The following is a 22,528-nucleotide window of genomic DNA, read 5'->3' on the forward strand; positions in this document are numbered from 1 at the left end:
ACTCAGGAAAGCTGAGTAACTCAACAAAATGGCTGAGCTGCCAATTTAAATATTATCTTTAGCTAAAGGCAAAGGAGGATGTTTGGGGTAGTGGTTTGGAATTTCAGAGGGGAGGAAGACAATTTACATGGGTGGAAATGCAGATGTTTGTTAAACAAGTTTTGGTGGGCCCAGCAGGGGCTTGTTGGTGACTTTCTATCACATCTATTTTACGTTATATTATAGCCATCTTATGGTATTAGGTCCTTCCTAGAACAGGCCTTCTGTGTTACGTTCTTTAGGCAGTTTGCAGGGGAAGGTCAAACGTTCTTCCTGAGTCTCCTGAGCCCTTACTGTTTTCAGCTGGAAATAATCCACATACAAGAATGGTGCCTCTTGGGGCGGCCTGCCGTGAAGCCCATCGTGGGGAAGTTCTCAGTGATATGATAAATTCAGAGAACTTGAGAAAAGAAATTTACCCCATAGATTTACTCAGAACAAAATAGCTCCTATTGTATGAACTCCCCATCCTGTCCCTTGAATGCTTTATCCTTTCTGGGTGAACTAAAACAGTGCTTTTCAAGCCTGGGGACACACTAAAATCTCCTGGGGAGCTTTAAAATACACAGATGCCCTGGCTCTGCCCCAGACCAATTAAATCAGACTCCTAGGCACTGGTCTAACTTTAAAGCTCCCATGTGATTCTGTCCTGCAGCCAAGGTTGAAAACACTGATCTGAAACAGAAGAAATGTGACAGGTCCGTTGGTGTCAGGAATAGATTTGACTATCTCCCACATCTTACTAGCAGGTTTTCAGTTCCTTTTAAGCTGAGAATTTCTCTATTTATTTTGGTCTGTTTTGCAGGCCTGGTCAATCCACTTGAGGTCACAGTGGGCGTAACCAAGTGCCCAGTGATATCGTATCTAGGACCTAGTAGCAATTGTTGGGTGTAGTTTGAGCATATTAGAAAAAGGAACTGTTGTACCTTACAGAGTTTGAGAAGTGGAACTTTTTTTGCCTCGATGCTTCCGAGCTTCACTTTCTCTTCTCCATGGGCTCATCAGAAAGATCAGCAGTTATCTTCTGTATTTTCAGCCAACCTTTCCTATCTGCTTTCCACTTCCTCCTGACCTCTTACTATTTTCTAACTCTGTTCCTTAGACTTTAGTACATGGAATCACCTATGATACTCTTAAAAGTATAATTTCCTAGCCCTACCCTTAAAGATGCCGATGTATTAGACTGAGGAATCTGCGTTGTTACGTTTTAACCTGCTCCCTGGGTAATTCTCATGCTGGTAATACAGAGAGCCCATTTTGAAAAACTGGACTCTAATTTCTTTAGTTGTTATTGTTGTTATTCTGTCAAGAATGAAGGAAGGAATAAAATGTGATTTCAAAAGATACCCTGACATTACTATTTTGCCCCCTTCCATTCTGTGTTAACAAATGAAAAATATTCTACTTAATCTTTTGATGTAAAGTGTACACATGGGGGCTGGCCGGGTGGCGCAGCGGTTAAGCTCGCATGTCCCACTTCTCAGTGGCCCGGGGTTAGCCAGTTCGGATCCCGGGTGTGGACATGGCACCGCTTGGCAAGCCATGCCGTGGAAGGCGTCCCACATCTAAAGTAGAGGAAGATGGGCACAGATGTTAGCTCACGGCCAGGCTTCCTCAGCAAAAAAAGAGGAGGACTGGCAGTAGTTAGTTCAGGGCTAATCTTCCTCAAAAAAAAAAAAGTGTACACATATACTTACACATATTTCTATATAAGAAGTGGTGAATTCATGACTGGTAGTATGTGACAAGAAAAAAAGACTTTGGGAAAGTATACACACAATGAACTTAATGTTTATTTTCTATTTATATAGAGATATTTTATAGAATAAAATATCCATATTTCAATTACAATTGGTCTTGAACATTTCATGACATTGAACTTCTATTTAGGAGGTATTATGTCTTTCCAGATTGGAGACTTTATTACAAAGTGGTAATTACTATGAAACTTTTTTTTGTGTTGGGGGATAGGTCAGGTTTTAACTAAAAACCTTCAGGGATATTTTAAAATTTAGTGAAATTATAGATCATGTGTGTTTTATTTTCAAATGTAGTTTACCTTATCACTTTGATGGATGGTGTATATTGAGTATTTTAAAAAGTTTGTATTTTTAAAATTTTACATGCTGTTGTTACCAACAAAGGGCATGAGCTACTCGCCATGAGACAAACGCCAGTCATCAAGAGGCAAGATGGTGGCAGAGAAAGGGCATTTTCTTACAGCTTGCTAGCAAGAGGGAAGATGGCTGACTAATGTCCAAAAGAACCATCTTAAGGCAGGCACAGAATCTTGAAACAAGTATATAGGCCAGTGGGTTACAGGAGAGGCATAAGGAATGTTGACCATCTGGTGTTACAGACTGGGAGTGGCCACACCAGATAGGTTCTCTGTCCGGGGATCGTCACATTCCTAAGGAGCTCAAAAGAACAAAGTTATCATCTTATTGCAGCTGGGAGGTACCTGGGCAAGCAGGGGTCATAAAATCGACAGAGCAGTTAGATTTCCTGAAAGCTGCATATCCAGCTGGATTAGTTAGATAGAGGTCATTCAAAGTTACAATATGGCTTCTCTTCTACGGTGTGGCTTCCCTTGTGTCAACCTTGTGTTGAGCCAGTATCACTGAGTGTCATAATTGGAAAACAAAGAAAAATGTTGATTTGAAATTATAAACTACATTAAACCATATCAATATCTTAAAATATACTACTATTTAAATAAAATAACAAAAAGCGTTTATTTGCTTTGAATTTACAGATAACAATTTTTTAGTTGTTAATATGTTTTAAATTTTGGGATCAAATTTATTCCTTTGGGCCCAGTGAAATAATTTTAGTTTCCTTTCCAGTAAAAATCTGCAAGTAAAATATTTAGGAAAAGTGTGCTTTTTAAACATCTTTGAATAATAAAAATTATGTGTGATTAAGTGATATATTTGCATTTTCATATAATATAAAATAATATAAATTAATAACTTCTATTTAATTAGGATTTGGATTTGCATTAATGTCACACCATTCGATTATGCCATGTTACATTTTAAAATGATCTAATAATATATGCTGTAATAAAGCTTGTGTCTCACCAATGACCATTTTCAGTTTCTTGGCAGTACAGAAGTGGAGCAGCCCAAAGGAACAGAAGTTGTGAGAGATGCTGTAAGGAAATTAAAGGTAGGGAAAGCCCTCCAAATAAATGTCTGGTGTATTGCTTCTGTCTCCAGTCATCAGTAGACTGATGAAAATTCAAAGCATGAATAGCTTTGTGGCAGAAATGGCTTTCAGCCTGTTAAAAATGGACTGTTGAATAAATATCACCAGATCAAAGAGATATATTTAGTAATAACTCTGTACACATAATTAATTATTTTTCTGAATGTGGCACACTCTTCATATTTTCCTAAGGTGTAATTTCTCATACTCAACAAAAAAATGTCATAGCAATATTTCCTAAGTGTTGACGTTTAGTAGCTTGCCTTTACTTTGCTTGGGCAATGTGAGCTCATGCCCTAACTCAGAAACTAGTAATGGTGTAACAAACTATCTAATAGGTAGGGTATTATATCCATCTGTTGAAAGTGTGGCGTTAGAGTTAATTACAGAGCAGAATTTTTAAGTGACACTGTATGTTAATGACAATTAATGGACAAATTCAAGAAGATCTGGACTTGTCCATGAGCAGACAGGGGGAAGTGATGAGAATAAGAGAGCAGAAAGGACATTTAATAAGCAACTCCATGTACTCATAATCAGCAAATTTCCTGAGAAAATCTTACGTAAGATACCACACATCTTAGCATGTTTTTCTAATTGCACCACATCCCAAAAGACGTTGTTTTCATTGAGATTTTAAGATTTGAAAACCTCCTTCAACAGAACTCTCATCTTTATCTCATTAAGAAATTCTAACATACCACGATTTTGTTTACACAGTTAATTGTTTTTCTTCAGAGCTGCTCTCACAATTCTTTTGAGAAACAACCCTTCTCTAACTTTATTTAGTTTAGAGCTCATCCAGTTATTTCACAGGAGGGTTAGGCTTCTGATAGTGTCAGGCAAAGTCATAAACATTAAAAAGTTACTACTTTGCTTTGCGAATGTCATATCAGGTAGACCCTACTAAGTGTTTTAATTGAGCGTATTTGAAGTGGGATGGCTTGTCTTCTGGGCGAAGAAATAAAAGTAGATGATACTTTATCCATCCATTTTATTTGTAAATGTTTTACCTAATGTTTTTAAGTAAATATGCTAAAAGGTCCCAAGATGACATCACTCCTATTTGGAATAAAAAGTGGACCAGGCAACCATTTCTTTCCACTACTCCTTATGTAATAATTCAGACTTGCCCTTGTTTGGCCAGTACTTTTAGGTACTAATAGAGGATTAGAAAGGTCTCACAGTTCATGGAGAACATTTAGAATAAGATTCTATTTAAATGTTCAAAATGTTGCACACTCTGGGCCTAAGTCCAGCTTCACTACAATCAGAATGTTGTATACAAGAATAGTGGTATTTACACTTAATGTTTCTTTTACCTAGTAGGCTCTATATTCAGTCACTCAAATCCAAAACCAAAAGGATTCAATTCTATAGTGACTAGATAAAATGTAAAGAGATATTTGAAATGAAACACTTTCAAACAATGGCTGGTTTTTATACATTTTTGTGAGACTTCATATGCAGTTCCTATGTAGTTTCATGTTTAGAAATGTACTCTGTTAATAAAGGAATGCGATTTACAATAAGATAAAAAATATTCAGTATAGTTTAAAAATGCATACTCAGTTAATAGTAGCTTTTGTCTTTCAAGTATCTTCCGGAATAAATATGTATTTATAAGCAATTTTTATTCTGCTGATTGCAAAATTTTTGTAGATCAAGAAAGTATATCTAAGGGTAATGATTCGTGAACTAATGAAAATGAATAAAACAATACTTTTTACCTACTTTTATTTTAATCTTTTTTTGTTTCTTTGTGTCGGGGTCAGATGCTATATCTCAGTATATAAGAATATTTATATTTATTTTAAGAACTCAGACCCTGGCTCTCTTTAATTCTGTTGTCATGTAGAAATGGCCAGAAGATGGTGCTATGGTTCTACTAAAAAGAAGACATTTGCTCATTACTTTGTATTCACATCCCCCTTTTTGAATTTCCTGCTTACTTTTCTTGAACATATATATTCTGACTGCTTTTTTATCCATTACAGTTCAGTATTTTATTTCATTTGCTACATAAGGTAATATTTTATTTATATTTACTAATTTTTCAAAAACAAAATATTAATATATTGGCTTCGGACATTAAAGAAGAATTCAAAATTTAGGATTAATCCAAGATGATGGAAGACTTAAAGAGTTTCAATAATGTGTTTTCGTGCTCTGTGCTCAATGATGCCTGATTATTTTTCAAGAAAAATTTTAAACTTTGATTTATTTTATTACCTACTATTTTTCTGTCATTTTGTGATGAATTTATAGTTTATAAATTTTTCTTGAATATATTTTTATGTGTTAAAGTCTTTATTTTAAGATACTGTGTTTGTCAAAACAACACATTTTCTATTTTTTAATCATGTTCAACAATTTCTATTTCTTAATCATGTTTTAGCCCACCGTTTAGGAAAATACCAAATTTTCCAAAAAATAATAATGGAAAAGCCTTTTCAACTTGTATGTATTTAATAGCATTGCTAGTGTAATGAATTTTATTTGTAATAGTGAGTTATTTATTTTTATTAATACAACTAGTACGAATGTCAGAGGGCTCAATATATTTCATAAACATCTGCTTGTGATGTTTACATGTGGATGAATATAGGTATATAGATCAAAACTTCTTGATTTCTCTGGGAGATAACCAGATGATGGCGTTCCTGGACCCCAGTTTTAGAGGAGAGACCCCCTCACTCCAGTGGAGCTAACTTAAAATTACGTGAAGCTACCTCAAGGAATGTGGCCTTGGAATCACTGTTGAGTTCTGTTAAATCTGGGCCCAGCAGTTTCTCGATTTGACCTCACTCTCTCGGTGTAGCATGACACTCTGTTTATGTCTTCATAACGAGTTATTTAATTAACAAACTGTTTAGAGCTTAATTTAATTATATAGTACATACATAGCTGATTCCCCTGCAGGAGTATTAGGAATACTTTTAATTAAATTAATAATTTAAGTATTAGAACCACAAAGAAGAATAGTAGCTCAGAATATTTGACTTAGTAATAAATTTATTTATTTTATTGCTCAATAATACATGTTCCATTAATAATATAGTTAGATTTCACTTTTTTGAAAGTTCTTTGAGAAACGAATAGAAATTCTGTGATGATGATATTGAAACTCAGTGGTGCTTCCTTTAAATTTTCTTTAGCTGTTCTACTTACCGGGGACATATATTTAACTAAGTACTTTATGTATTTCAAATAATACTTCATCCTTCCCCGTCATTTTATGATAAAGTTTTATTTTGTTTATTTGTTGGTTGTATTTAGATATCCTCCAGATTGCGTAGGCTTTACCCTCCTTGAGTATTTTTCTTGGATTATTATATTCAAGATTTGCTGGTAGTTCACTCTATCTAGATGATTAAGAAATGAATCCACCAAAACAAAAATGGGAAAAAAATTTGCAAAAAGGCTCTTTGACCATTAATATTCAAGTAGTAAATAGAGTGAGAAAAGAATACAATGTAAGTAAGAATGATGAGCGTGTCTTCTAAGTAAATTGAAGTATTGTGGAACACAGTTAGGAGGTCTACAGGCAGGAAAAGAGACTTGGAGGGATAATGCAAATCAAAGAATGCAGTCATCTTAAATTTTAAAAAATGGGCAGGAATGAGAATGTTAAACTCTGTTTAAAGTATGGATTGTATAAATAGGACGTTAGGCACAGGTGTTTTGCAACATCTTTGCAACAACCAAGGCCAATAACCAGTGTACACCTTGATATACATGAAAATGTATATCAAATGTATATGAAATGTATATCAAGAACTGGGAATTTTTTTTTAATGCAGAACATATGCTCTGCAAATGCAGAGTTATTTGGTGAGTGGCTGCAAAACTAGATTCTAAGCCCGATTGCTCTAGACCCATTTTATGACCAGGGTTCTAGGCCCGATTGCTCTAGACCCATTTTATGACCAGGGTAAATAACTTCTCTGAGACTTATTTTTCTCATCTTTAAAACGGGAAGATTGGATTGGATGCCCTCTGAATCTTCTCTGAGCACAATTACTTCATCTTGATATGAAGCAGAGACAAAGGCTTCACAAGCCACAGATCAGATATTTTATGTTCGTGATTTTTTCCTTTGTCTCATTCTCCCTCCCTCCCTCTTGCTTTTTCTACCTCCAGCCCCTCCTCGCTTCCTTTCTTCATTTCTTCCATTCTTTCTTCCCTTTTTTTCCTGGCAGAAAAGAAATGACTCAACAGATAAGTTTAATATTAGTGGTTGTTTTGTGATAGACTTTTTTGGAAACTAAAAGAGGTCACAGGAATGGTTGTGTCCAGATGTGGAAAAGGCCTCAAGAGCCACTGCTCCTTGTCTATTTCTGGACAAAAGCAGCCCCTGGGCAGCCAGCTTAGAATGCTTCTGCATCCAAGATGGGGATGGCTGAGTTCAGATACGTTCACACGGATGGAGAGCAGCTGATTTATTTTGTAAGCCTTCATATGTGAAAACCCTCAAATTGTTTTAATTATGGCAATACAGGAAGGAGATTACGAAGGGAAAAGAAACAAAATTAATCCACTTTCTTTGAGAGAGAGCTGGGATCATTTTTAAAGATCTGCACTGAAGCAAAACAAGTTTCTTAAAGTCAAAAAAAATTCTCTGGCACGAATTAGTCGAAATCATGTGCAGAATGTAAGACTGCTGGATACAAAAAAAAAAAAAAGCTGCCTACATTTGTAGAACAGAACAGACAGCAAGCTAAAAAATTATACCACCCAAAATGAAATAAAACAAATGGTACCCTCCTATCTTCCCTGGATATTAAGGTAGGCACTTCAAGGCATTCCTATATGCATTAATTATATTCCTCTCCGGGGCAGTGCAAAGCCATGAAAAGAGAAAAAGGCCGTTAACCACTCTCTGCTCCAGGACTGAACCATACCATGTGTATTCACATCTGCCCTAAATTAGAGAGAAATGCACAGTGCAAATAAATATGACACACAAAAGAGGACCAAACCCCCACCCGGCCTTACATGTGATCTATTTTGAGTCAAGTTAGGATGATCCATGTGCTGAAAACATGTTTTATGAGGAAATAACATTTTGAAGTCCTAAAAGAGGGGTGAGAAATCCTATTTTTTATTAGTTTTTTTTTTTCCATTTCTTAAAAAGAAAGCTGAGAGAAGTGAGGAAAGAAGGAAAGTAGGGAGAGAATAGCATTGCCAGATAAAATCAGGGCACTGAATAAACTGAATTTCAGATAAAAATGAATAATGTTTTTAGTATAAGTATGTCCCAAATAGAACATGGGACATACTTATACTAAATAGTGTATATAAGTTATATGTGTGTAGACATATAGAGAGAGTGTATATGTGCATTCTAAAATAAATTTTTTTTTTTAAATAGTCATTGTTTAATGTCCAAATTTAACTGGACTCCTGTAACTTTTTTCCACCACCAAATCTGGCAATGCTGGGAGAGAGGCAGAAACTTCCTCTACCAAGTACGTTAGTCTGCTGATTTTCTTTCTGATTTTATAAGAAAACCTAATATACACTAACTAAATCAATAAGAAAATACAATAAATACTACTATGAAAGGATTTTAAAAATGTTTATGTTTTCAAGACACTCACTATCTTTATAATTCCTGGACTGAACCTAGATCTGAGCCTTTTATCGGGATTATTACTTCAATTCTTAGCTTCAGTTTGAATATGGAAGTCTGTCTCTTTTCGTTCATTGATTTGATTGGGTAGGATGGTATTCCAAACGAGAGAAGTATCTAGAAATGACAAGGATGGCTGATCCAGTGCTAGCGGACCACAAGTTTTCTAAAAGTATTAAAAAGAAAGGAGCCACAGGAAAAGAAATGGATCTCTGCTTATCTTCCCAGAAAGAGCTTTCATTTTCTCCACTGGTATGGAGATGATTTTTTAAATATCATGAAAGAAGTGCATTAAAAATGTTTTTAAAAAGTTACTGAAAATCAATCTGATTTTATTGATAGTAATGGTTGATTACTATGATTTCTAAATATTTTGAGGCTATGTGGGGAGTTTATAAAATAATTTATCATGGGCAATAATTTATTTAATGAAAGTCCACCACTGAATACAAAGTCCACATATGTATTTCTTTGTGTTCACTCTCCATAGAAACAGAATTATGGTTTTGTGAATAATTTTTCATTTACAGTTTGCAAGACACATCAAGAAATCTGAAGGCCAGAAAATTCCTAAAGTTGAATTGCAAATATCAATTTATGGAGTAAAAATTCTAGAACCCAAAACAAAGGTAAGGCTTATTTGTGAATGTCAGAAGCACTCTGATCTCTAATTAATTGCAATTATATTGCTATTTTAGTGAGTACTTAAAATCTGTTACCTACTGGCATTGCTTAGTTCTAAGTTAATGACAATTTAAAACTCTATAGGATTTTTAGGAGGAACAACCTTTGGGATTGCTTTCTGAAGGGTCTGTTCTTCAGCCTGGATTTGGAATGTAATAATTTATATTAAGTGTATTCAACAGTATTTGGTCTTACATTTAGGATTTTTTCTTCATGTGCTGTGAAAGAGATGAGTAAAGTGTGGTTCACTGAGTATGAAAGAAGATGAAACTGTGTGCCATTTCTTAAAATGTCTTGGACTGACTCTTACGGCCTGTAGACATGGCATGTATTAGTTTACTAGGGCTGCCATGATAAAGTACCACACACTCGGTGGCTCAAACAACAGAAGTTTCTTTTCTCACTGTTCTGGAAGCTAAAATCCGAGATTAAGCTGACAGAAGGGTTGGTTTCCTCAGAGGCCTGCCTCCTTGGCTTGCAGATGGCTGCCTTCTTGCTGCCTCTTTATAGGGTCATCTGCACACACACACAGTTCGTGTCCCTTTGTGTGTTCAAGTCTCTTTTCTTCGAGGATACCAGTCGGATTGGATAAGGGACCACACTAACGGCCTCAGTTTAACTTAATCATCTCTTTCAAGCCTTATCTCCAAACATAGTCACATTCTGAGGTACAGGGTGTGTTGGGGGTTAAGGCTTCAACATTTGAATTTTGAGGGAATATGATTCAGCTCATAACATAGCCTAAACTTAAGGTCCTTGTATTTAAGAGCCTTTTCCCATACAAATCCAATGAAAAAGATTTAAAATATAACTTATTCTGGCTTCACGTTCATTAATATATACTTGTCATGGATTGAGTATGCACTGAATATGTACTTATTTCCACCTCAGATTCCTATATTGTATCCCTAATCCCCAACGTGACTATATTTGGAGTTTAACTGAGGTCTTAATGGGGCCTTAATCCAATAGGACTGGTGTCCTTATAAGAAGAGAAAGACACCACGGGTGTGTGAGCAAAGAGGACAGGCCCTGTGAAGACATAGTGCGAAGGCGCTGTCTGCAAGCTGAGGAGAAAAGCTTAACCAAACCTGCTGACATCTTGATCTTGGATTTCCAGCTTTCAGAACTGTGAGAAAATACCATTCTGTTCTTTAGACCACCCAGTCTGTGGTATTTTGTTATGGCAGCCCTAACAAACTAATACAGTGCTTTATTCACGATGCCTCAGAATTATTGTTTAGTAATTTTAAGAAAACCATAAAAGTCAATTTGGAAATATTCAGTAACATTCAACTCCAGTTATCTTACAGATTTATATTGTCAATGCTTTCTTGTAACACTGTGCATTCTTACTGACAACTTAATTAAATTTGAAAGCCCAAGGAAACCCTGACCTGTAAAGAGATTATGAAAATATTTTTCACAGGTCTGCAACTTTTCAGCCACTAGTCCAGCCTTTGCCATTGATCCCTTCATCTGTGTGCATACCAAACCCAGACAATGTCTTGCTATTCCAAGTGTGCTCTGTGGACCGGCAGCATCAGCATCACCTGAGAGCTTGTTAGGCTGTAGAATCTCAGACCCCATTCCAGACCTACTGAATCTGAATCTGCAGTTTAAGAAGAAACACAGTGATTCTTAGGCACATAAAAGTTTGAGGGGTTCCGGTGGAGTCTGCCACCTCATTTTCAAATGTAGTTCATGGAATACTTGCATTAAAAATACTGCAGACATTTTGAAAAATAAGTTCTAAGGTCCTATCTTAGCTTACAGAATGAGAATCTCCCTGGAAATTTTGCATTTTTACTGTTTGAGGATAACTGGAGTATGGCATGGATGCATCCATAGTTATTGTTCAATTCCAAATTAAGAACAATTACATTCTTTCAGACTTCTCAAGCCATAAATTTAAGACCTCCCACAGCTATCCTAATTCCTTCTATTATCCACACTCAGTATTAAATAACAAACCAAGAATTGGACACTTTTTTTTTGTTATGGCTAGCCCAAAATAACCATTGCTGAGCTGGCTGAAAGTAGACAAAAGAAGTGGCAATGGGACAGTAGAAGGTCTCTTCAGGCATACAATGGAAAATGTGTCCAGTCATCCCTCAGTGTCCACAGGGGTCTTGGTTCCTGCCCCGCTGCAGGTACCAAAATCCACGAATGCTCAAATTTTTTTATATAAAATGGCATACGTTTTGCATATAACATACGCACATCCTCCCATACTTTAAATCATTTCTAGATCACTTATAATACCTAATACAATGTAAGTGTTATGTAAATAGTTTTTATACTGTATTGTTTAGGGAATAATGACAAGAAAAAGAGTCTGTACGTGTTCAGTACAGTGCAACCATCATGGCCCTTTCTATCTGCAGTTGGTTGAATCTGTGCCTCCGGAAGGCTGACTGTAGTTTGGTGGGAAATGAGGCAATTGAAAGTGCGGCTTTATCTACTGAATAAGTGGGTTGGCTGAGATGAATTCATTAGGCAAGTGGTAGTTACAAAAGAACAAAAGGCTGAGGAAGCAATAATTTGCAGAGTGACAATGTAGTAACGAAAATATGGTCTTACATGGAAGTAAAAATAAAAACAATCCGAGTCCTACATTTCCTTTTTGAAATTAAGTGGATGTTTAGTGGCAACTGTCCAACCAGAACAGGTCATTTGTAGGCCGTGTTTGGGTTTAAGGTTTCTTCTAAACCATATGGATCCTGTAACTGTTTTGGAGTGTATGCGTATGTAATTAACTATTAATTTAATTTCGTACATGAACGTTTAGGACTTGTCAAAGCACACCTTGAAATATGTAGGGCTGATAATACACTTCATGTATCCTCTGCGTGTATTCTTGTTCTTTTTGATTTGAGTCTACCTATAACGTATCCTAGGCTATAAAAATTTCACCAAAACCATAATCTGTAAATTTTAATCTAGTAAACTATTCTCCTATCGTTGAACATTTACAATGCTTCAAGTTTTCCATTAATTGATAGTTTAAATGTTTAGAAAATACAAATATGATTAAATACAATATAGAGAGAGAAGTTTAGTGTTTAGAATTTACAGTTTAATAATGGCATATCCTTAGAAAAGCACAAAATAGAAAGACCTAGATCTACTACAAGATGAGTAACACTAACATGTGGGGTGTGTGTGTGAGTATGTAAAGAAAGACGGAGAGTTGGATTATGCCAATGCAAATGTAGCACCGTGTTACCAGTTGCTGATTCTAGAGTCCCCCATAATAAGTCTCCCATAAAAATTTGTTTTCCAGGTGGCCAGCTCTGTGGTTTAGTGGTTAAGTTTGGCGTGCTCCACTTTGGTGCCCCGAGTTCAGTTCCTGGATGTGGAACTACACCACTCCTTGGCAGCCATGATGTGGCAGCGACCCACATACAGAGCAGAGGAAGATTGGCACAGATGTTAGCTCAGGGCGAATTGTCCTCAAGCAAATAAAAAGAGGAAGATTGGCAACAGATGCTAGGTCAGGGCTACTCTTCTTCAGCAAAAAAAAAAATTAGTTTTCCATTGACAATCTATCAACCACATCGTTCTGTTCCCTAAACTTTTACTGTCAAATCTCCGTGCCTCCATCAAGCTAAACTCAATGCATGTACACGATTGATGGGGTTTTTTTGAGGTCATACTGGCTTATAACATTGTGGAAATTTCAGGTGTACATTGTTATATTTCAGTTTCTGTATAGACTGCATCTTGTTTACTACCAATAGTCTGGCTTTTATCTGTCACCACACATATGTCCCCCTTTACCCCTTTCACCCTCCTCTCAGTCCCTTCCCTTCTGTCAACCACTAATCTGTTCTCCTTGTCCATATGTTTATCTTCCACATATGAGTGAAATCATATGGTGTTTGTTTTTCTCTGTCTGACTTATTTCACTTAGCATAATACCCTCAGGGTCCATACATGTTGTTGAAAATGGCACAATTTTGTCTTTTGTTATGGTTGAATGGCATTCTATTATATATATACTACATCTTCTTTATCCATTCGTCCATCGATGGACACTTGAGATGCTTCCACTTCTTGGCTATTGTGAATAATGCTGCAGTGAATGTAGGGATGCATAAATCTCTTTGAATTGTTGATTTCATGTTCTTTGGGATAAATACTCAGTAATGAGACAGCTGGATCATGTTATATTTCTATTTTTAATTTTTTGAGGATTCTCCATACTATTTTGTACAGTCGCTGCACCAGTTTGCATTCCCACCAGCAGTGTATGAGAGTTCTTTTTCTCCACATCCTCTCCAACATTTATTTCTTGTCTTAATTATAGCCATTCTGATGGGTGTGAGGTGATATCTCATTGTAGTTTTGATTTGCATTTCCCTAATAATTAGTGATGTTGAACGTCTTTTCTTATGCTTGTTGGCCATCTGTATATCTTCTTTGGAAAAATGTCACTTCATGTCCTCTGCCCATTTTTTGATTGGGATGTTTGTTTTTAGTTATTAAATTGTATGAGTTCTTTTTTATGTTTTGAAAATTGACCCCTTTTTGGATATATGATTTGCAAATATTTTCTCCCAATTGATGGATTGTCTTTTAATTTTGCTCCTGATTTCCTTTGCCTTGCAGAAGTTCTTTAATCTGATTTAGTCCCATTTGTTTTTTTCTTTTGTTTCCCTTGCCTGAGTAAGCATGGTATTTGAAAAGATCCTTCTATGATCAATGTCAAAGAATATACTGCCTATATTTTCTCCTAGGAGTTTTATGGTTTCAGGTCTTACATTCACGTCTTTAATCCATTTTGAGTTAATTTTTGTGTATGATTTAAGATAATGGTCTGCTTTCATTCTTTTGCATGTGGTCATCCAGTTTTCCCAACACTATTTATTGAAGAGACATTCCTTTCTCTGTATGTTCTTGGCTCGTTTGCTGAAGATTAGCTGTCCATAGATGTATGGTTTTATTTCTGGGCTTTCAGTTCTGTTCCATTGTTCTGTGTGTCTGTCTTTCTGCCAGTACTATGCTGTTTTGATTGCTATAGCTTTGTAGTGTATTTTGAAGTCCAGGATTGTGATAACTCCAGCTTTGTTCTTTTTTCTCAGGATTGCTTTGGCTATTTGGGGTCTTTTGTTGTTCCACATAAATTTTAGGGTTCTTTGCTCTATTTCCATGGAAAATGTCATTAGGATTCTGATTGGGATTGCATTGAATCTGTAGATTGCTTTAACTAATATGGACATTTTAACTATGTTTATTCTTCTAATCCATAAGCATGGGATATCTTTCCATGTATGCCTTCTTCAATTTCTTTCAATAATGTCTTATGGTTTTCAGTATATAGGTCTTTCACCTCCTCAGATAAATTTATTCCTATGTATTTTATTCTTTTTGTTATGATTGTAAATGGGATTGTATTCTTGACTTCTCTCTCTGCTAGTTCATTATTAGTGTATAGAAATGCAACTGATTCTTGTATGTTGATTTTATACCATGCAGATTTGCTTTGGTTGTTGATTATTTCTAACAGTTTTTTGGTGGATTCTTTAGGTATGTTCTATATATAGATTTATATCATCTGCAGACAAAAAGTCTCACTCCTTCCCTTCCAATTTGTCTCTCTTTTATTTCTTTTTTTTGCGTAATTACTCTAGCTAAAATTTCCTCTGCAGTGTTGAATGGGAGTGGTGAGAGTGGGAATCCTCATCTTGTTCTTGTTCTCGGAGCGATGGGTTCAGTTTTTCACCATTAAGTATGATGTTGGCTGTGGGTTTGTCCTATATGGTCTTTATGATGTTGAGGTACTTTCTTCCTATACCCATTTTTTCAGAGTTTTTATCATAAATGGATGCCATATCTTGTCAAATGCTTTCTCTGCATCTATAGAGATGATCATGTAATTTTTATTCCTCATTTTGTTAATGTGGTGTATCACATTGATTGATTTATCACATTGATTGATTTGCAGATATTGAACCATCCCTGAGTCCCTGATATAAATCCCACTGACCAGGGTCTGTGATCCTTTTATTGCATTGTAGTATTTGATTTACTAATATTTGGTTGAGGATTTTTGCCTCTATGTTCATCAGTGATGTTGGCCTGTAATTTTCCTTTTTTGTGTTGTCTTGTCTGGTTTTCGTATCAGGGTTATGTTGGCCTAGTAAAATGAGTTAGGAAGCATCCCATCCCCTTCACTTATTTGGAAGAATTTGAGAAGGATGGGAATTAACTCTTCTTTGAATGTTTCGTAGAATTCACCAGAGAAGCCATCTGGTCCTGGAACTTTGCTTTTTGGGAGGTTTTTGATTACTCTTTCAATTTCTTTCCTTGTTATTGGTCTGTTCAGATTCTCTATTTCTTCTTCATTCAGTTTGGGGAAGTTGTATGGTTCTAAGAATTTATTCATTTCTTCTTGGTTATCCAGTTTGTTGATGTATAGCTTTTCACAGTATTCTCTTACAACCCTTTGTATTTCTGTGGTGTCTGTTGTAATTTCTCCTCTTTCATTTCTGATTTTATTTATGTGAGTCTTCTGTCTTTTTTTTCTTAGTGAATCTAGCCAGGGATTGTCAATTTTACTTATCTTCTCAAAGTATCAGGTCTTAATTTTATTGATCCTTTCTATTGTTTTCTTGGTCTTTATTTCACTTATTTTTGCTCTGATTTGTATTATTTCCTTTCTTCTACTGATTTTGGGCTTTGTTTGTTCTTCTTTTCCTAATTCTTCTTCTAGGAAAAAGTAAGCTTGTTTATTTGAGATTTTTCTTGTTTGTTGAGGTGAACCTGTAATGCTATAAATTTTCCTCTTAGTACTGCTTTTGCTGCATCCCATAGGTTTTGGTGTATTGTGTTTTCATTTTCATTTGTCTCCAGGTGTTTTTTGATTTCTCTTTTAATTTCTGTATCTATCCAATAGTTGTTCAGTAGCAAGTTGTTTAGTCTCCTCATAGATGTATCTTTCCCAGCTTTTTTCTTGTTGTTGATTTCTAGTTTCATAACATTATGGTTGGAAAAGATGCTAGATATGATTTAAATCTTCTTAAATTTATTGAGGTTGGCCTTGTTTCCCAACATATGGCCTATCTTTGAGAATGACCCATGTGCATTGAGAGGAATGTGTATTCTCCTGTTTTGGGAAGCAATGTTCTATATATCTCTATTAAGTCAATCTGGTTTACTCTTTCATTTAAGGTCACTGTTTCTTTCTTGACTTTTTGTCAAGATAATCAATCCATTGATGTAAGTGTGGTGTTAAGGTGCCCTACTGTTATTGTGTTGCTGTCAATTTCTCCCTTTAGGTCTCTTAATAGTTGCTTTATATACTTTGGTGCTCCTGTGTTAGGTGCATATGTATTAATACGTGTTATGTCTTCTTGCTGGAATGTCCCTTTTATCATTTTATAGTGCCCATCTTTGTCTCTTGTTATCTTTTTTATTTTGAAGACTATTTTGCTTAATACAAGTATAGCTATACCTGCTTTCTTTCACTTGTCGTTTTCTCGGAGTATCATCTTCCATCCTTTCACTCTGAGCCTATGCTTATCTTTAGACCTAAGATGGGTCTCCTGGAGGCAGCCCATCATTGGGTCTTGTTTTTTAATCCCCCCACCCACTCTGTGTTTTTTGATTGATGAATTCAGTCCATTTACTTTTAGAGTGATTATTGATATATGCGGGCTTCATACTGCCATTTTATCTTTTGTTTTCTGGTTGTTCTATGTTTCCATTGTTCCTTTTTCTTTGTATTTCTGTCTGCCATTTCAGTTTGCTGGTTTTCTCTTTGTTTATGTGTTAGTACTCTGCTATGATTTTTTATTTTGTGATTAACATGAAGTTTGTATGTAACATCTCATAGATGAGGTAGCCCTTTTTTTGATGGTCTCTCGTCTTCGTTAGCCTATGCAGGTTCCATCCCTCTCCTCTTCCCCTTCTATGTTTTTGTTGTTACAAATTATGCTTTTTTGTTTTGTGAGTTTATGACCAAATTGAACTGTTTTTAGTTATTTTTGATGGTTCTTTTCCTTTTATCCTTTATGTTCTAATTAAGTGTTTACTAACCTATTTGGATATAGAGCTGAAATTTTCTGATTTTGTCTGTCTATCTCCTTGCTCAAAACTTTGTAAACCTTTGCTTTTTTGTTTCAGGTAGGAGGGCTTCTTTCAGCATTTCTTGTAGGGTAGGTCTAGTGGCAAAGAGCTCCCTCAGCTTTTGTTTGTCTGGGAAAGCTTTTCTTTCTTTGTCATATCTGAAGGATAATTTTTCTGGATAGAGTATTCTTGGCTGATAGTTTTTGTCTTTCAGTATTTTGAATATATCATTCCACTCTCTCCTATCCTGTAAGGTTTCTGTTGAGAAACTGAAAGCCTGGTGGGGTTCCTTTGTAGGTTATTTTCTTCTCTCTTGCTGCATTTAACATCTTTTCTTTGTCATTGACTTTTGACAGTTTTACTATTATATGCCTTGGAGAAGATCTTTTTACATTGATGTAATTAGGAGTTCTATTGATTTCATGTACTTACATGTCCAGTTCTTTCTCCAGGTTTGGGAAGTTCTCAGCTATTATTTCTTTGAATAAGCTCTCTACTCCTTTCTCCTTCCCTTCTCCTTCTGGGATGCCTAGAATCCTTATGTTGCTTTTTCTAATTGAGTCAGATATTTCTCAAAGAATTTCTTCATTTTTAAAAAATCTTAGTTCTCTCTCCTGAGAGTTGTCATTTTTCTTTTGTTGTACAGTATTACTATAGTTCTTCGTGGTGTTTGGTGAATTGATCCTCTGCTGGTGTATTTGTGGTAGTAATCACCTTTTCTTATTTGGGTATGGCATCAGTTACTTTGGTTCTGGTCACTTGGGTCTCATGTTCCTCTACTGTCTCTCTGCAGGCTTAGATGCCATTGTCCCATGTGTTATCTGCACTGCTGTTCTCCAGTTGTCTGAGGGTGCTGGCTGCACAACTGCAAAGGGTGCTGGGCTCATGGGTGTCAGTATCTCTGGTGGGGTCCTGGGGACCCAGGGACTTGTATGCAGCTCCTGCTGCTCGTGGAGCTGGTATCAGGGGTGCCAATGCTGCCACTGCTCCACTGACCATTGTGAGCAGGGACTGCTGCCATGCCACCACTGCCCCACAAGCAATCATGTGCATGTGGAACTGCCACCAGCTGCCACCACCACCCTGCATAGCTATTTGACTTTTGATCATTGTATTTTGCCTTATCCAAATCAGTAATACCAATACTTTTCTTTCACGTCTCAAAGTCTCAATTTCCTATACTTACTAGGTAATTTTCAAGAGACCCGATTGAATCTTTCTCCCAAAAGTAAGTTTTTCACGCTTTTAGTGGGAAAGTAGTACCTCCATTTTCATCCCTACCAAACTTTAAGAGTGATCTTGAAGTTTTAAAATCTTTGAAATGTTTTGTAAATTCAGTTATATTACATCTGAATGAGAGCAACTGGCTTTTAACATATATATTACATATGAATATAGAGTATCTGACTCTATTCATAATAGTGGTTATATGGAACATGCCATTTTTAGAATCCATAAAAAAATATAGGTAATCTAAAAGAGAGATTTACCAGCTCTGCTAGGCATCAGTGCCCCTTAGGAGACTCCTAAGAATGGTGATTGCTGGACTACACCTAGGCCTTTCAGATGCAGAATCTGCAGAACAAGACTTAGAATCTATATTATAAAAAAAGGAAAACAACTCACACAAACAAACAAACCTGCCCATATGACTCTCCTACAGCCTGTTCACAGATAGGCATTTAGTAACCAGTGTTTGAGGGGACATGAGTAAACCAGAAAAAACATCTCTCATTCATTTTATTTTGGATATAAGTTGTAATTTAGGAAAAATACAATTAAATGCTCCTAAAATAAATTTATTCATTGTATAATTACATGTATTAGGCAGGATTTAAAAATTTATGGACTTGATAGGAAATAGACCATTTTTTCTCCCATTTGAAGGGATGAAAATAGAAGTGAAAAGCAATCTCCATTGTCTCAAATATCCTTTCTGTGTCTTTTTCCCTTTCTACTTTTTTCCCTTGTCCTCCAAATGAAGATTATGTAGTGCTGGAAAGATGTGGTTTAGGTGAATTGGGGATTTATTTTTGGTGGCAATGTTAGCTCAAGGCGAATCCTCCTTTAAAAAAAAAAAATCTCAATAAATATTTGCAATATATTTAAAAAGAAAAAATTAAGATGATTCCCAACTGTCATAACCAAAGGCTTTCTGTGATCATACTGGTTGGTGACTGAATGAGGACTGCATAGGTTTCACCACCAGCTGTGTAAATGGTATGTTTTCATGTTACTTATAGTTTCTCTTATAAATGGAAAAGAACAAGTCATTTTTCTATATTGTATAGCAATGATATTTCTCTTTATGTATCATTAACATGATTATGCAATTAATAACGTGATGTCGACCTGCTGTCAGTGTTTGGGAGCTACAGTGTGACCGAAGGCTATTGCTTGATTGACTGTGTGGGGCAATAAAATTTTTTCTCTACCTTTTTAGGTTCTTGTGGTTGGTCTAAGAATTAAACTGACATGAGAAAAACAAACAAATTTAATAAGATGTATACCTCCTGTATATATGGGAAAGACCCAGGAAAACTGAGTAACTCTCTGAAATGGTGGAAGCTATCACCTTAAATACTATCCTCAGCTAACATCAAAATACGATGTTGGGGGTGGGAGAGTCAATTATGGGACGTCACCAGGACAAGCACAGTAAACAAAGATAAAGCTATCATGCAGGTTTAAGTCCTTGCCTTCTCCATTGGTAAGAGTTTCTGCAGATTTAGATATCCTCCTCTTTCTGGAACAGAGAAGGAGGCGCTCTTACAAATGGAAATGTCCTTATAAATGTAAATGTTTTTTTACAAAAGGTAATTTCTACTGTATTCAGAGCTTTTCCTGTGTCTGCAGTTTCTTAAAAAATCAGCCTAAAATAATCCTTATGTTAAAGAGATATATTTTGGAGTGGCAAATTCTGCTCCCCTACAACTGCTTATTTATTAACAAATGCTTTATTAACAATAAAACAAAAGATATGTCAATGAGAAAGAGACTAGTCAGTCAGACAAAGTATAGGAAAAGAATAGTCTCAGACAAATGTGATCATTATCCATCTAGCACTAACCACAGGAAGGGAAGATGCCCTCATCAAAAGCCTTGGTGTTGAGCTCTTCTTTTTAGCATTGTTCCTCTCTGTTTCTGAAATGGAAGGATCAGACTATTTAGTAATCTAGTAATTACAAAAAACTGTAGAGGAGAAAGAAGATTCCTCTACTGTAGGTTCTTCTGGCTGGTCTAAGTATTAAATTGACATGAGACAGAATAACAGGAGAACATCAGACAAGTTCAATAACATATATACATGGGAGAAACCCAGGAAAACTGAGTAACTTGCCAAAATGGCTGAAGCCACCACCTTAAATACCATCTTCAGCTAAAGACAAAGGACGTTCTTGGGGGTAGTAGTTTGGGACTTTAGAGGGGAGAAAGGCAATTCACATGGAGATGGAAAAGCAAATGTTTGGTCAACAAATGTTTGCCATACTTTACTAAAACAATCAACATGGGAAGGACTTTGATTAGATGGGCCTTGCTAGGTTCGTCCCTATTTCCACACCTAGAGTTATCTATGGTGATAGCTCCTTCCTGGGACAGGCCTTCTATCTTAAATTCTTTTAGGCAGTTGGGGGAAAGGTCAAAGTTTCTTTCTGAGTCTTTTGTTTTAAAAATAATCACGCCAAAGAATCACATTTGGGGGTGGCAAATTCTGGTTCACCACACAGTCATACAATATACTTCCTCATTTTAATTTTCATGCTTGCCAAACAACCCTTTGATGACTTACCATTTGGTTTCTATGTAGGGAAAGAATGCAGTGCTGCAGAGAAATTCTGTTAACCTTTATTTATATATCTCATTTTACGTACTCATTTTAGTCTGATGAGCAGTAATGTGAACCAGGGTGATAGATCAAATCTCAGCAAGCTGAGAGGTCAACCCTGAAGTTGGAAGGATGCAGTGACAGAAGCTATAGTTGCAGCGTGTGTGTGTATTTTATTTATTTTTTGCAGCATTTATTCTTTGTATTGACTGGCAGCGTTGATTCAGTCATTTGGATGCTGGCTGTTTAGACCTTCCTCATTCACTGCTCCAGTGAAAAACATTACGGAAGTGGCGAGGAAAGATGATCTTCCTAGACAGAAGAGGTTCAAGAGTTTATGAGTTACGATGAAGACATGTAAAATACAATTTAATAAGAAAACTAAGGATGAAATGGTAGTGTGTTTCATATGAACTTGTGTGCAGATGAACTTGTTTTAAACTGTAATGGTAGTTACTTGCAGGAAGATAAAATGCGAAGTGTTCTGGTTTAAAAGGGTTCTGATAATTCTGTAACCTTCTGGGAGTATCTTAATCTCTCTGGATCTCAATGTCCTCCGAAGTAAAACTGCAGAGTTTAAAGTAATGGTCTCTTAAAATTCCTTGTAGCTCAGAAAGTCCATAAACCTCTGATCCTCTTGTATTTTGCTTGTGTTTTTCTAAGTACTATTGAAATGACCATCTTAGTTTAATCCTGAGTCAGGAGGTCCATCTCCATTACATATTTGTTTAAGTTTGCGGTGTATGTAATTATAAAACCAACGTTTGACAGATTATAGTTTCACTTTTAAAGTCATAAGTTGTATGTTATTAACACAAGCTGGTATTTCAGAAAAGGAAAAAAAATCTCTTCAACTATGTTTATTTCCATCTGTGTTCACAGGAAGTCCAACACAATTGCCAGCTTCACAGAATATCATTTTGTGCAGATGATAAAACTGACAAGAGGATATTCACTTTCATATGCAAAGATTCTGAGTCAAATAAACATTTGTGCTATGTATTTGACAGCGAAAAGTGTGTAAGTATGCCAGATGTTTTAGGGTGGTTTGTTCTGTTTTA

General features: G+C 35.9%; 1 protein-coding gene across 15 annotated transcripts in view; it reads left to right on the plus strand.

The window, feature by feature from the left end:
- GULP1 (GULP PTB domain containing engulfment adaptor 1) overlaps window positions 1-22,528 on the plus strand; it is a 271,766-nt gene that overhangs the window by 203,728 nt on the left and 45,510 nt on the right. For all 15 annotated transcript variants that reach the window (XM_070581653.1, XM_070581655.1, XM_070581644.1 and 12 more), the window contains 3 exons: window positions 3,139-3,210; window positions 9,415-9,513; window positions 22,350-22,487. In XM_070581653.1, coding sequence (XP_070437754.1) covers window positions 3,139-3,210; window positions 9,415-9,513; window positions 22,350-22,487 — 309 coding nt within the window. The remainder of the gene's footprint in view (window positions 1-3,138; window positions 3,211-9,414; window positions 9,514-22,349; window positions 22,488-22,528) is intronic.

Source organism: Equus przewalskii, chromosome 17 (assembly GCF_037783145.1).
Source record: "Equus przewalskii isolate Varuska chromosome 17, EquPr2, whole genome shotgun sequence".
NCBI classification, from domain to species: Eukaryota; Metazoa; Chordata; class Mammalia; order Perissodactyla; family Equidae; genus Equus; species Equus przewalskii.